Source organism: Stegostoma tigrinum, chromosome 7 (genome assembly GCF_030684315.1).
Source record: "Stegostoma tigrinum isolate sSteTig4 chromosome 7, sSteTig4.hap1, whole genome shotgun sequence".
NCBI lineage: Eukaryota > Metazoa > Chordata > Chondrichthyes > Orectolobiformes > Stegostomatidae > Stegostoma > Stegostoma tigrinum.
In genome coordinates this window covers 22,620,146-22,633,493 of record NC_081360.1, presented here as the reverse complement: position 1 = coordinate 22,633,493, position 13,348 = coordinate 22,620,146, and the positions used below count along the sequence as shown (strand labels likewise).

Below are 13,348 nucleotides of genomic sequence, written 5' to 3'. Positions count from 1 at the left end.
CTACACTGCAACATTTCACAAGTGCTTCACTAACTGAAAAAGTCTTTCATGATGCCTGAGGTTGGTGAAGTGCAATGCAACATAGCACCTTTTCACTTCTGCCGATCGGGGTGGGATTGGAAGGGGTGCAGTCAGAGGGAGCACCAACACTTGGACAACGGTTGTCTGAAAGCAGCCAGTGACTGAATGTTGGACCTTTCTGAAACCACACCAGATGAGAATTGATCAACTGAGGTTTAGTGTTTGGATGGTAGTGCATGGGGTAAGTTTCAAAAGCAGCTGTCACCACTGCTGTAAGACTGTGCCCTTCCGATCTGTAAACACACCCCGGTGGTTCTGACTTTCTGACATTATAAAAGCTGGAAATCCATGACTCACAAAGCTCTCTGACATATGAATGGCCCACACACTGGCAAAAGAATCTCTTTCATCCCGAGCTGCTCACTGGCACAAAGTTCAATCATTAAGAATTCTTACAGTAAAGAGAACAGAGTTTCACAAAAGCTGAACTCATGGAGGGGAAGAAATAATGGAACAATATTTTTCCAAGCACAATGCCAAAGCTGACAAGTCCAACCTTTTTTTCTTGCTGCCAAGTCCAACCCCAACGCTATTATTTTAAATCAAAACTTAATGGAATGGTTTCCCTACTGTTTGGTTAATGTATATTAAAAACACATTATATCTGAGATTTTTACTTGGTTCACATTTTTCCTTGACAAATATTAAGTTATTACTCTAACGTTCTCCTGTTAGTGGAAGGCAGGTCTCCTTCATTAAAAAAAACCACCAACGACTTCAATATTTTGAAGACAAGTTTAGTTCCCTTCATGGCCTTGAGTCCTCACTATCATTGAAATCTCCTCCCGTCTCACACTCTCCTCTCACCGCCTCCAAACCAACAACAGTCTGGGGTCACCGTGCACCTCCAACTCTGGCCTCTCATACATCCCTGATTTTTATCACTTCCCTCATTGGTGCTGTGTCTTCAGCTGCTTCAGTCCCAAACAAGGGAATTCTTTCCCTAAATGTGTCCATTTCCTTACCTCCTGTTTTTCCTATCAAATGCTCCTTAAAATAACTTCCCAAAGTTTGATCAGTGACCAGCTGTGGTTGCAGTATAAAATACATACCATATCGTACAATACTATGTCACACAATCTTATACAGCGCAATATTAAACTGTGGTGTATGGGGCAATGACATATTATACGGTATTATATCATTCTGTAGAGTACCAATCTGTTTCATACCATACATGCCATGCAATACCATGCTATACAGGACAATGCAATACTATTCCATGCGGCACAGTGCGTACCATATAATGCTGCGTTATACCATGCAGTGCAGTATCAAACAGTGCCATACCGTACATACAGCGTCATATTGTTCCACACAGTTCCTGACTTTAACTGTATGTTCACCCACTGAGCTGACTGAATCATGATGCTCTATTTCAGTGCCACTCCAGTTAACCCTCCAATATCTAATGCCATTCAATCTCCCGTTACTTTAAAAGAACAGAAGCTGTTAAGAGCAGAAGTGTCATTTCTATCAGGAGAGTAAAGCAACAGGAAGGACATCTGCACTGATTTGAAGTTCACTTCCTTCCAGTTCAAGATGTTTGGGACTTTTCAGCATGTTACTGACAGTGTTCGTTTACTCAGAGCATCGATCAAGAGCTGATGGCTGTTCAGTTGCTTCCTGTGAAATGACACCCACACAGGCACTGTCATGGGTGCGGATTCTGAGCGGAAACCTATTCCAATCGATAAGTTGAGCTAAGATTCACTTTTGGGAAGTATGTATTGCTGAAGCAGGTTCAGCAGCTTTCCACGTTGGGTTCAGGCAGCTGTCCACTTTACCTGAGATCGGCGGGGGGGGGTTGTCACTTCAAGCTCAGCAGTGTAGAAGCAGGAGGAAGGCTCCCCCAGTGGGGATAGGGGCGGGTTTGGAACCTAGAGCCAGGGGACGCAAACTGTGAAGAAGAGGTCAGTCATATCAGACTGAGCTGAGGTGGAATTCCCTCATTCAGAGGGTGGGAATCGCTGGAATTCCGTGCACCGGGGATTGTGGTAGGGGGGCTGCAGAGGCTCACTTATTGAGTACACTCAAGCCTCATATCGATTGCTACATAAGGAAATCAAACAATAATGTCAGGAAAGAGGTATTGAAGTAGAAGATAAGCCAAGACCTTATTAAATAGTGGAGTGTGCTCAAATTCTGATTGGCTTATCCCTTGTTCTTAAATGCTTTCTTTTTTGGTGTAGAGTGGTTAGAAATTGGAACCCATGTCCAGAGGGAATTATTTGAGGTGAATCCCACATTTGCATTCAGCAGATGTCAAATAAACAAAAGAGCATGAAGAGAACACAAGGGTATGTTGAAAAGGCGAGATGAAATACAGCCAGAGGAGATGCCGTTGGAGAAAGAATGATCTGTTTCAGTGCTATAAAGCAAGCAACATATAATGCAAAGGCTAAAGTTCACAGAAAATGCAGGTCCACTGATATATATTGGACTAGAGTGTCAAATAGGGTTACATATTCATCAATAAAGATGATCAGAGCAGATGTTCTCACACTGGCTGTCCAACTCTTGGAGATAGTAAGGACTGCAGACACTGGAAGACAGTCAATAGATGCAAAGCTGGAAAAGCACAGCAAGTCAGACAGCATCCGAGGAGCAGGATAGTCAAGGTTTCAAGCTGAAACCCTTTGTCAGGACTGGGGAGGGGGAGGGGAGCCCAGAAGTAAATAGTGGGAGTGGGATGGGGCTGGGGAAGGGCAGATGGAGTGGTGATGGGTGGATGCAGGTAGGAGGTTATTGTGATAGATCAGTGTGAAGGGTAGAGTAGACCTATCACAATAGCCTCCTACCTGCATCCACCTATCACCATCTCACTTCGCCTCCCCCCAGCCCCCACACCTCTCCCTCTATTTACTTCTGGGCTCTCCTCGCCAAGATGTGACAAAGGGTTTCGGCCCAAAACGGTGACTGTCATGCTGCTCGGACGCTGTCTGGCCTGCTGCGCTTTTTCAGATTTGCATCTATTGACTCTGCCTTTCCAAATCTGCCACCTAGATAACAAAGTGTGAAGCTGGGTGAACACAGCAGGCCAAGCAGCATCTCAGGAGCACAAAAGCTGACGTTTCGGGCCTAGATCCTTCATCAGAGAGGGGGATGGGGTGATGGTTCTGGAATAAATAGGGAGAGAGGGGGAGGCGGACCGAAAATGGAGAGAAAAGAAGATAGGTGGAGAGAGTGTAGGTGGGGAGGTAGGGAGGGGATAGGTCAGTCCAGGGAAGACGGACAGGTCAAGGAGGTGGGATGAGGTTAGTAGGTAGGAAATGGAGGTGGGGCTTGGGGTGGGAGGAAGGGATGGGTGAGAGGAAGAACAGGTTAGGGAGGCAGAGACAGGCTGGGCTGGTTTTGGGATGCAGTGGGGGAAGGGGACGAACTGGGCTGGTTTTGGGATGCGCTGGGGGAAGGGGAGATTTTGAAGCTGGTGAAGTCCACATTGATACCATTGGGCTGCAGGGTTCCCAAGCGGAATATGAGTTGCTGTTCCTGCAACCTTCGGGTGGCATCATTGTGGTACTGCAGGAGGCCCATGATGGACATGTCATCTAAAGAATGGGAGGGGAAGTGGAAATGGTTCGTGACTGGGAGGTGCAGTTGTTTATTGCGAACCGAGCGGAGGTGTTCTGCAAAGCGGTCCCCAAACCTAATCTGCCACCTGCTGCCTGCTGACTCATTAGCTACAGGTCGGGGGGTGGGAGGGTAGTCAGCCTTCCAGTTCCACACTTCCTGGTTTGGCTCAAAATAATCCACAGCAATGCAGATGTCCTGGATTAGATTAAATCTGACAATATTTATACAGTTGAGGAATCACAGCTCTGCAGATGTGTTGATCCCACAGGCATCTCACGTGGTCAGTTTGAGGAGAACAGGAGAATTCCCCTGACTTCACACCGGCAGCTTCAAATTTCCTGTGACTTCACTGATTCTTAGGATTGATTGTTAGTTCAGGTTTCAGTAATAGACTTTACAAAAAATAAATCACTGGCGGAATTGATACCAGATTTGAAAGAGGTTTTGACACCCTTGGCCAAGAAAATAAAGACATTTTCCTAAGGGTTCTTCAGGGTCTGGAGGAAGGCGAGGAAGCAGTGATACTCCTGATCTTTATCCTGAAAACTGCACCAGCAATCCTCACATCCCAAGAAATAATACAATTATAAATCTGCCTGTGGATTTTCTGTGGGCTTTGGGGAGCAATTCAAAGTTACAAGAGCATCTTTACAGAGGGTTTGTGGGCAGAGCAAGGACACACGCGACCGCTCACCCTCCATCACCTATCACAAGTTAAAAACTTGTAGCTTTGTTCATTTGCTTTTTGGGGTGTGTTTAGGGTGACAGCTTTTTGGGTGTTGAACTGTGTCATTTATTCTGAAAAAAATGTTTTATCGCTGATTTATGCTCCTTGTCAATTTAAGTACAGAGGTGTCTAAGAAATGAATGATTTCCTTTTGTGCTGTGGCTTTAAATTTAATGGAGAATTGACACTTGTTGATGCTGTTAATGAATTCTTCTCATTTGGCTTGTTACCACCTGTCAGTGTTTCCTATTAAATAAGTTAGTGAGAATGAAAAAGTACCCTCCAAAAGCCGAAACATTTCTCTCAAAAATCAAAAAGTAGCACTTGAGAAAAAATGTCTGATCAAATGCTCCCCGATCACCAAATTCAACTTTAGAGAGGGCTTCACGTTCCACACTTCAATACACTTAAGCATTATGTGTTATTCATACATCTGTCTGCACAATACATTAGAATACCCCAAGTGATCTATTACAACAGTTACAAACAAACTTATGGGTGATTCATTAATCATTTGCAAGTAACTAATGTTCTTCCTCCAGGCCCTTGAGGAAGCAAACATTGCAGAAGGCAACTGCAATTTGCCGTGCAAGGTTTTTCAAATTTGAGACTGACAGTCCCACGTTTGCGAGACAAAGGTCATGGCCCACAGTGTAATGGATGCTACTTCACTCTCTCAGGCCTGTGTTGCAGGTATTCAATAACCAATGCCTTTAACTATACACACTAGCCATGACTGTTCAGGCCAGTCTCCAGAAGCCTACACTGACTATTCCAGGGGGGCAAGGATCAGTCATTAGAGTGGCACAGTGGCTCAATGATTGGCACTGCTGCCTCACAGCGGCACAAAGGACCTGCGTTCAATTCCAGTCCTGGGCAACTGTCTGTGTGGCGTTTGCATGTTCTCCTTACGCATGCATGAGTTTCTTCTGGGTGCTCTAGTTTCCTCCCACAGCCCAAAGATGTGCAGGTTGAGTGGATTGTCCATGGGGAATGCAAGGTTACAGGGATAGGGCTGGGTCTGGGATGGGGAGGATGCTCTTCAGAGGGTCAGTGTGGACTCGATGGGCCAAGTGGCCTGCTTCCACACTGTAGGGATTCCACAAAGTAAGGCAGTCATTTAAAGCTGGTGGCATCAGTGTTGCAATAAGAACAGATAGCCACAGCAGTTATTGAGTACAGACAATGTGATGAAATCTCTGGGCTGCCTGACTTTCAAACTCCCTCCTTACTCAAGCTTCAATCCAAGCCAGGATATGAAGGAATCACAAGTTGAAGTAGTGGGAGTGGAGAAGGAAGAGGAGGAAGGTGAATTCAATATTTTAGAAGGACAGAGCAGTGAACTCAAGTCCCATTTTGTCAGCAAACCAAAAGCAACGGTCAAAGATGAACAAACACAGCATCGAGCATAACTATTAAGGAACTCAGCTGCTGAGTTTCTCTATTCTGTGCAGTTAGATATTTCTAAAATCTTTGCTCAATTACTTCTGTCATTTGAGGGAGGAGCTGACAGCAGCTTTCGCGTTACAATTCCTGCTTCTCCCCGATGAAAGTGAAGCCTCCAACATCAAACTCAGAGAGGATCACTGAAGAAAAGATGCACTGCAATACCAGAAAAATAGGGTGCACTGGAGAGGGAAGGAAGACATCTACGTCACATGAAAAAATCATGGACACGTGCAATAAAAAAAACCCAAAGGCATTTCTAATTGAAAACAGCTAAAAACTGAGGGGATTATGAAAAAAAACCACAGCAATTTTCCTTCTTTCAGTCAAGGGGTATGAGCTTAGCATTTATTGCCCATTCCTAGTTGCCCTTGAGAAAGTGCTGATGAGCTGCCTTTTTGAAACGCTGCAGCCCACTTGCTGTAGATAGACCCACAATGCCGTTGGCGGGGGGAGAAGCCTCAGGGGTTTGATACTGATCTTAAGCTGCTTCTGTCAAGAAAAGGCAGCTCAACAGTTGAGTGGTGCTGTAAGCGTGGTGGAGCTTTGTCTCAAACACTGAGGGTCTCTCAGGCATCCTGATGAACCTGCTGGCGGGTGCTCTTAGCTCGCTACATGTACGATTGACGGAATGTTGAGTGAACCCAGTGCCAGGCACCATTTGTGCTGGAGCCAGCTTCCTCCATTATATCTATTTATCTTGCATGTTGGAAACTCGGCTTTTCCTTGCATTCTGAAAATCAGCAGAGCATACGAGGACTTGCTGATAAATTCCATTAGTGTCATGTTACGGTGACCTTTACACTCAAGAGTTCTTCAAAAAGATTTATTCTCCTTCATGCAAGGGGAACAAGAGGATGGAGCATAGCTCAGCATTAAACGGGACATACCAGCTATCTAGCCTAAAGCACTGACCTGCAATAAAAGCTCTCCCTCTGGCAGGACACCGTCCGCCAATCCCAACCCTTTCCTGTTGCCGTGGTTACCGCTTCCGTCGGCAATCTTGTTGCAGCTGTGGTTCTTCAAGGCAACTGCAATGAAGCACAGTAATGGGTTTAACACAACCATAATATTTACAAAAGCACTGCTGTGCACGTCAAAACCTCTCAGCCCATTCGCCTTCACGCACCATGCCACTGGCTATGAGTGACAGCAATGCCTACACCGTCTCCCAGGGATTACACCGAAATCCACAAACACCTTCATAACAACAGCAGCTGAAAGGGGTCGCACGGGTAAGCTGTAATTTAGGGCACAAAGCACACAGGAGGTATCCTGTCGGTTCCTCACTGCCCTTACCTGGAATCACCCAAGTTCGAGCCCTCAACGTCATTTGTGGCTGAAAACAGCTATCTCCAGCCCTTATTAGACACTCGCGCTCTTGGGCTGCAGTCCTGCAGATTACGAAGTGGTTATCCAAGTATTCATGAAATGTGGTGAGGATTTAGGTCTTTCACGCAGAGAGTTCTCGATCTCCACTACACTCTGGGTGAAAATCGTCCACCTCAACTTCTTTCTCAACCACCCATATTTCCCTAATCGACTTTTTCAGGGATGTTATCACATACTTATGGAGCAAGTGGGTCTTGAACCTGGGCCTCCTAGACCAGAGGTAGGGGCGTACCACTGCATCCGGAGAGCACTCCTTCCAGGAACTAGCTTAAATCTATATCACCTGGTTATTGGCCTCATCACTTTTGAAAATAGGGCTCTCCTTTTTTCTTCATCTAAGCCCCCTTACATTGCAGACATCTCCGATCTGAGTACATGATTCATGAATTGATCGAGATTGGTCGCTGTGGTTAATCAATAACTCCATGATCAGCTTCCAAATGTTAGTATGATAGTATTGGTAGCCAGGGATGTGCTTCTCTGCCCTAATTACAAAGAATTAAAATTAAGTGGGAAGATTGCTAATCAGCAAACATACCTTCCACCACTGTACTACAGATGATTCACGTTACCTTATTAACAGCAAAACATTTCCCGGAGATAGTGAATGCACTGGCTATAATTTTCCAAAATTCCCTAGATTCTGGAACCGTTTCGGTCGATGGAAAGGTGGAAAATGAAGCCGCATGGCTTAGCAAAAGGAGGGAGGGAGAAAATAGGGAACACAGGCCAGCAGGGCTGTTATACTCATTGAGAAAGTACTGCAATCCATTAGTAAGGAAGATTTAACAATACACTTAAAAAAAACAGTTTGAAGAGAGAAAGTGATGCTGGTTTTATGGAAGGGAAATCACCTTTGATAAATATATTGAGGTTTTTTCCAGGATGTAAACTGTAGGGTTGATGAAGGGGAACCAGTAGATGCCACATACTTGGATTCCCAAAATGTAACAATCAGGTGCCACATGAAGGATTAATAGGCAAGGTAAAGCTCCTGAAGTAAGGGGTAATGGAGTGCCATGGGCAGATGTTTACTGAACTGACAGGAGACAAAGCATAGGCATAAGTAGGGCATTTTCAAATTGGCACATAGTGACAAGTGGTATTTTAGAAGGATCAGTGCTGATATCTCAACTATTTGCAATCTACATTGATAACTTAGACCAGGAGTAATGCATCTAAGTCTGCTAAGATGAGAAGCTAAGTGCAAAGTTAAGATATGAGGAGGGCATCGAGGTGCAAACGCATATAGACAATTAAGTGAGTAGGCAAAAAAGTGGCAGATGTAGTATAATGCAGGGAAGTGCAAAGCTGTTTACTTCTATCATCAGAATAGAAAAAAAGAGAATGTTTTAGAAGGATTGCAGTCTTAAATGTTAATGTTCAGAGAAACCTGAGTGTACTTGCACAAGGAGTGCAGTATGTTTTCATGCAGGTACACCAAGCAATTCGGAAGGCCATAAAACCATAAGATATGGAGCAGTATTAGGCCATTTGGCCCACAGAGTCTGTTCTGCCACTTGATCGTGACTGGTATAATTCTCAACCCATTCTCCCGCCTTCTCCCAATAACCCTCGATCTCCTTACCAATCAAGAGCCTATCTATCTTTGTTTCAAATACACTAAATGATTTCGCCTCCACTGCCCTCTGCAGCAATAAGTCCCACAGATTAACCATCCTCTGGCTGAGGAAATTGCTCCTCATCTCAGTTCTAAACAGTTGTTCCTTCACTCTGAAGCTAAGCCCCTGGGTCCCACACTTTCCTGCTAGTGGAAACATCTTCTCCATGTCCGATCTATCCAGGCCTCTCAGTATTCTGTACATTTCAATCAACCTTCCAAACTCCATCATGTGCAGACCCAGAGTCGTCATAGGACAAGCCTTTCATTCTAGGGATCATTCTTGTGAACCCCTTCCAGACCCCTTTCAATGGCTACTCTGTCAGATATGAGACCCAAAACTGCTCACAATATTCCAAATGCAGTCTGACCAGAGCCTTTTACAACCTCAGATCTTGTGTACATCTCTGCATTTGCGTTCTAGCCCACTTGAAATGAAAACTAACATTGCATTTGCCTTCTTAACTGCCAACTGAACCTGCATGTTAACCTTAAGTAGGACTCCCAAGTGCTTTTTCCCTGGCTAGAAAAAAGTCTTTGTCTCCACCCTACCTACCATAGTGTATAACCTCATACTTCTCTAGATTGTATTCCATCTGCCCCTTCTTTGCCCACTCTTCTAACCTGTCCAAGTCTTTTTGCACCCTCCCCATTTCCTCAACACTACCCGTCCCTCTGTCTATTTTTGTGTCACCCGCAAATTTAGCAACAAAGCCCTCAGTTTCTTTGTCCAGATGGGTAATAGTTGTGATCCCGACACCGCTCCTGCAGAACTCCACTAGTCACCAGCTGCAAACCTGAAAAAGAACCCCTTATGCCTACTTTCCGTCTTCTGCCAAACCTCTACCCATGCTAATACTTTGCCCCATCACTATGGGCACTTATCTTAGTTAGCTACCTCCTGGGTGGCACCTTGTCAAAGGCCTACTGGAAATTCAATAGATCAGACCCATTGACTCTCCTTTGTCTAACTTGCTAGCTGCCTCCTCAAAGAATTCAAGCAAATTTGTGAGACATGACCTCCCCTTGATGAAGCTGTGCTGTCTCAGCCCTATTTTACCACGCACTTCTAAGTGCTCTGCAATCGCTTCCATAATAATGGACTCCAAAATCTTACCATCAACTGAATTCAGGCTAACTCGCCTATAGCTTCATGTCTTCTGCCTCCCTCCCTTCTTAAACAAGAGTGTTAGAATAGCCATTTTTCATTCCTCTGTCGTCCTCCCTTACTCCAGTGATTTCTGAAAGATCACCACCTATGCCTCGACAATCTCCTCAGCTATCTCCTTCAGAATTAAGAGGGTGTAGTCCTTTTGGTCTGGTTGATTAATCCACCTTCAGACCATTCAGCTTCTATAGCACGTTCTCCTTAGAGACGGCCATTACACTCACCTCTAACCTCTGACTCTCTTGAAGTTCTGGTATTCTGCTGGTGTCTTGCACTGTGAAAACTGATGCAAAGTGCCTATTCAGTTCCTCTGCCATTTCTTTGTACCCCATTACAACTTCTGCAGCCTCATTCTCAGTGTCACTCTTATCTCTCCCTTACCTTTAATATATCTGAATAACTCTTGAAAACTTCTTTTAGAATACCAGATAGCTCTCCTATTTGATCCTCTCCCCCATTATTGCTTTTCTAGTTGTTCTTTGCTGTTCTTCAAAAGGCTTCCAAAACCTCTAACTTCGCAATAATCTTCACAACATTATCTACTTTCTTCTTTTGCTGTTATATTGTCCCTGACTTCTCTTGTCAGCCAAAGTTGTGTTTTCATCTCTCTAGTATGGTTCTTCTTCCTTCAAATGAAGTTTTGATGTGCCTCTTGAATGACCCCTAGGAACTCCTGCCAATGCTACTCTACTATCTTCCCTGCTAGGATCTCCTTCCAATCAATTATGGTCAGCTCCTCCCTCAAGTCTTTGTGGTTACCTCTAGTCAGCTGTAATACTGTTACATCTGATTCCAGTTTTTCCCTCTCAAACTGCAGGTTGAATAATAGTCACCACCCACTTCACTTTAAGCTGCCTAATCAAGCCTGCCTCGTTACAAATCACCAAATCCGGAATTCCCTGTTCCCTAGTGGAATCTACCACAAGCTGCTCCAAATTAAACCTTTTTAGAATCTGTATAGTGTGGAAACAAGTCATCCGGCCCAACAAGTCCACACCAACCCTCCAAACAGAATCCCACCCAGACCTATCCCCCTACCCTTTCCCTGTAACCCTACATTTCTCGTGGCTAATGCACCTAACCAACACATTCCTGAATTTTTGCATGACCAACCCACCTAACCTGCACATCTTTGGACTGTGGGAGGAAACCGGAGCACCCGGAGGAAACCCACGCAGACACGGGGAGAACGTGCAACCTCCACGCAGACAGCTGCCTGAGGGTGGAATTGAACCCGGGTCCCGTGAGGCAACAGTGCTAACCACTGAACCACTGTGCCACCCTAGACAGGCTACAAATTCCATTTCTTGAGATTCACTACCGACCTGATTTTCCCAGTTCACCTGCATGTTGAAGTGCCCCATGATAACGTGACAGTGCCTTTCCTACGTGCCTTTTTTTATCTCCTGGTTTGTTTTCTTCCCCATGCCCTGGCTACTGTTAGGAGGCCTGTACACAATTCCTATCAGGATCATTTTAGCCTTTGCAGTTCCTCAACTCTACCCACACAGATTCTGCGCCTTATGACTTCACATCCCTTCTTGCTATCTATTTAATTTCATTTCTTACTAAAAATGCAATCCTGCCCGTTATGGTCATCTGGCCATTAAATATCGAAGGACACACATGGATATTTAATTCCCAGCCCTGACTGCATTGCAGCCACGTTTCTGAAATACTCACAACATTGTACCTGCTGCTTTCAATCTGCGCTACAAGCTCAGTAACCTTGTGTTGTACACTGCATGCATTTAAGTACAACACCCTCAGTCCTACATTGACTGACCCTCTTCTCAAAGTTGTCCACTCATGTTGTGCCTGAAGTTAGATTACTGGCCCTTTTCATACTCTTTACCCTTTTACTTGTTCTAGAAGCATTAATAACTTCTGCTGTGCCCCCCTCCACTTTAGCATTTCCATAATTTTCCTGAATCCATGCCCACTATTTAGTTTGAAGCCCTATCCACAGCCCTAGTTATGTTATTTGCAAAGACTCTGATTTCAGTATGATTCAGCTTCAGCCCATCCCATCAGAACAGCTCCCTCCTTCCTCAGTACTGGTGCCAATGTCCCATGAATTCAAACCCATTCCTCTCACACCAACCTCTGAACCACATGTTTTCCTCTTTAATCTTGTTGACCCTGTGCCAATTTGGTGTGGCTCAGCCAGTAATCCAGAGGTTATTATCTTTTTGGTTCTGCTTTTTAATTTAGCCCCTAGCTGCTCACGCCTTTTCCTCTCTCTGTGTATACCATCGGTACCCATGTGGACCATATCAAGTATGTCTTTCCCTTCCCGTTCTAAGTTCCTCTGCAGGCAAGATTAAAAATCCTGAATCCAGGTACCAGGCAACACAGCCTTTGGGGCTCTCCACCATCGTCACACAGAACAGGGCCTATTCCCCTAACTATACTAGCCCCGATCACAAATACATTTCTCTTTTCTCCCTCTCTTCAAAGGCTCCCTGGACCACAGTGCTATTGTCAGTTTACTCATCCTCCCAACAGCCACTGCTCTCATCCACACAGCGAGCAAGAATCTCAAACCTGTTAGACAAAATCAAAGGCTGAGGCTCCTTTAGCACTACCTCCTGGTTCCCTCTACTTGCTTCACTCAGAGACGCACCCTCCTGTTCCTGACCACTGACTGAATTTGAGGTAATTAATCTAAGAGATGTGACTACCTCCTGAAACACAGCACCCAGGTAACTTTCTCCTTCCCCGATGCGCTGCAGTGTTTGAAGCTTAGACTCCAGCTCACTAACTCTGAGCTGGAGTTCCTTGAGCAAACCAACACTTGCAAGAGATGTGATCACTATGAACCAGAATAGGGTCCAGCAGCTAGCACATTGTGCAGGTACAACACATCGCCTGGCCAGCATCTCTACTTTAATTATTTAATTCTTAAATGGATTTTTAAAAAATTCATACTAGTCTTTTAGCTTATAGCTTGTAAATATTTCCCCTATTTACCTATCATCTGAAAATAGCCTATATTAATCAAATTAATTGCTATCATCAGCCAATGAACCTGCACTTTACCTGTGATGTCACTCTTTTGGGCTGGGCTTCAAATTATCCTGATTAAAAACTTTAAAAAACCAAGAGCCCAAAATAAAGCAAGTGAAATGCACTTTTTCCTCTCTGCACCAAATTCCCCAAACGATACACTCACTCAGGTTGTGTCTCACTCTGAACATGTTCAAGGCAAATAACATCTTGGCCTTCATTGCAGTATGCTTGAAATGAATAAATCTTGCTACAGTTGTACAGGACTTTGGTGAGATCACATGTAGTCTCTGTGTGTAAGCAAGGGTGTTCTTGTATTCAAGGCAGT

At 44.7% G+C, this 13,348-nt stretch overlaps 1 protein-coding gene across 2 annotated transcripts in view; it reads right to left on the bottom strand.

The window, feature by feature from the left end:
- Window positions 1-13,348, bottom strand: part of LOC125454437 (aryl hydrocarbon receptor-like) — a 128,740-nt gene that overhangs the window by 62,421 nt on the left and 52,971 nt on the right. The window contains exons 1-2 of one of the 2 annotated variants that reach the window (XM_048535179.1): window positions 7,130-7,191; window positions 6,746-6,861 (exon numbers count right to left, since the gene is read on the bottom strand). In XM_048535179.1, the coding sequence (XP_048391136.1) occupies window positions 6,746-6,861; window positions 7,130-7,163 (150 nt within the window). In that variant the 5' untranslated portion in view covers window positions 7,164-7,191. Of the gene's footprint in view, window positions 1-6,745; window positions 6,862-7,129; window positions 7,192-13,348 lie in introns of those variants that run through there. The other variant, XM_048535178.1, reaches the window with a different exon arrangement.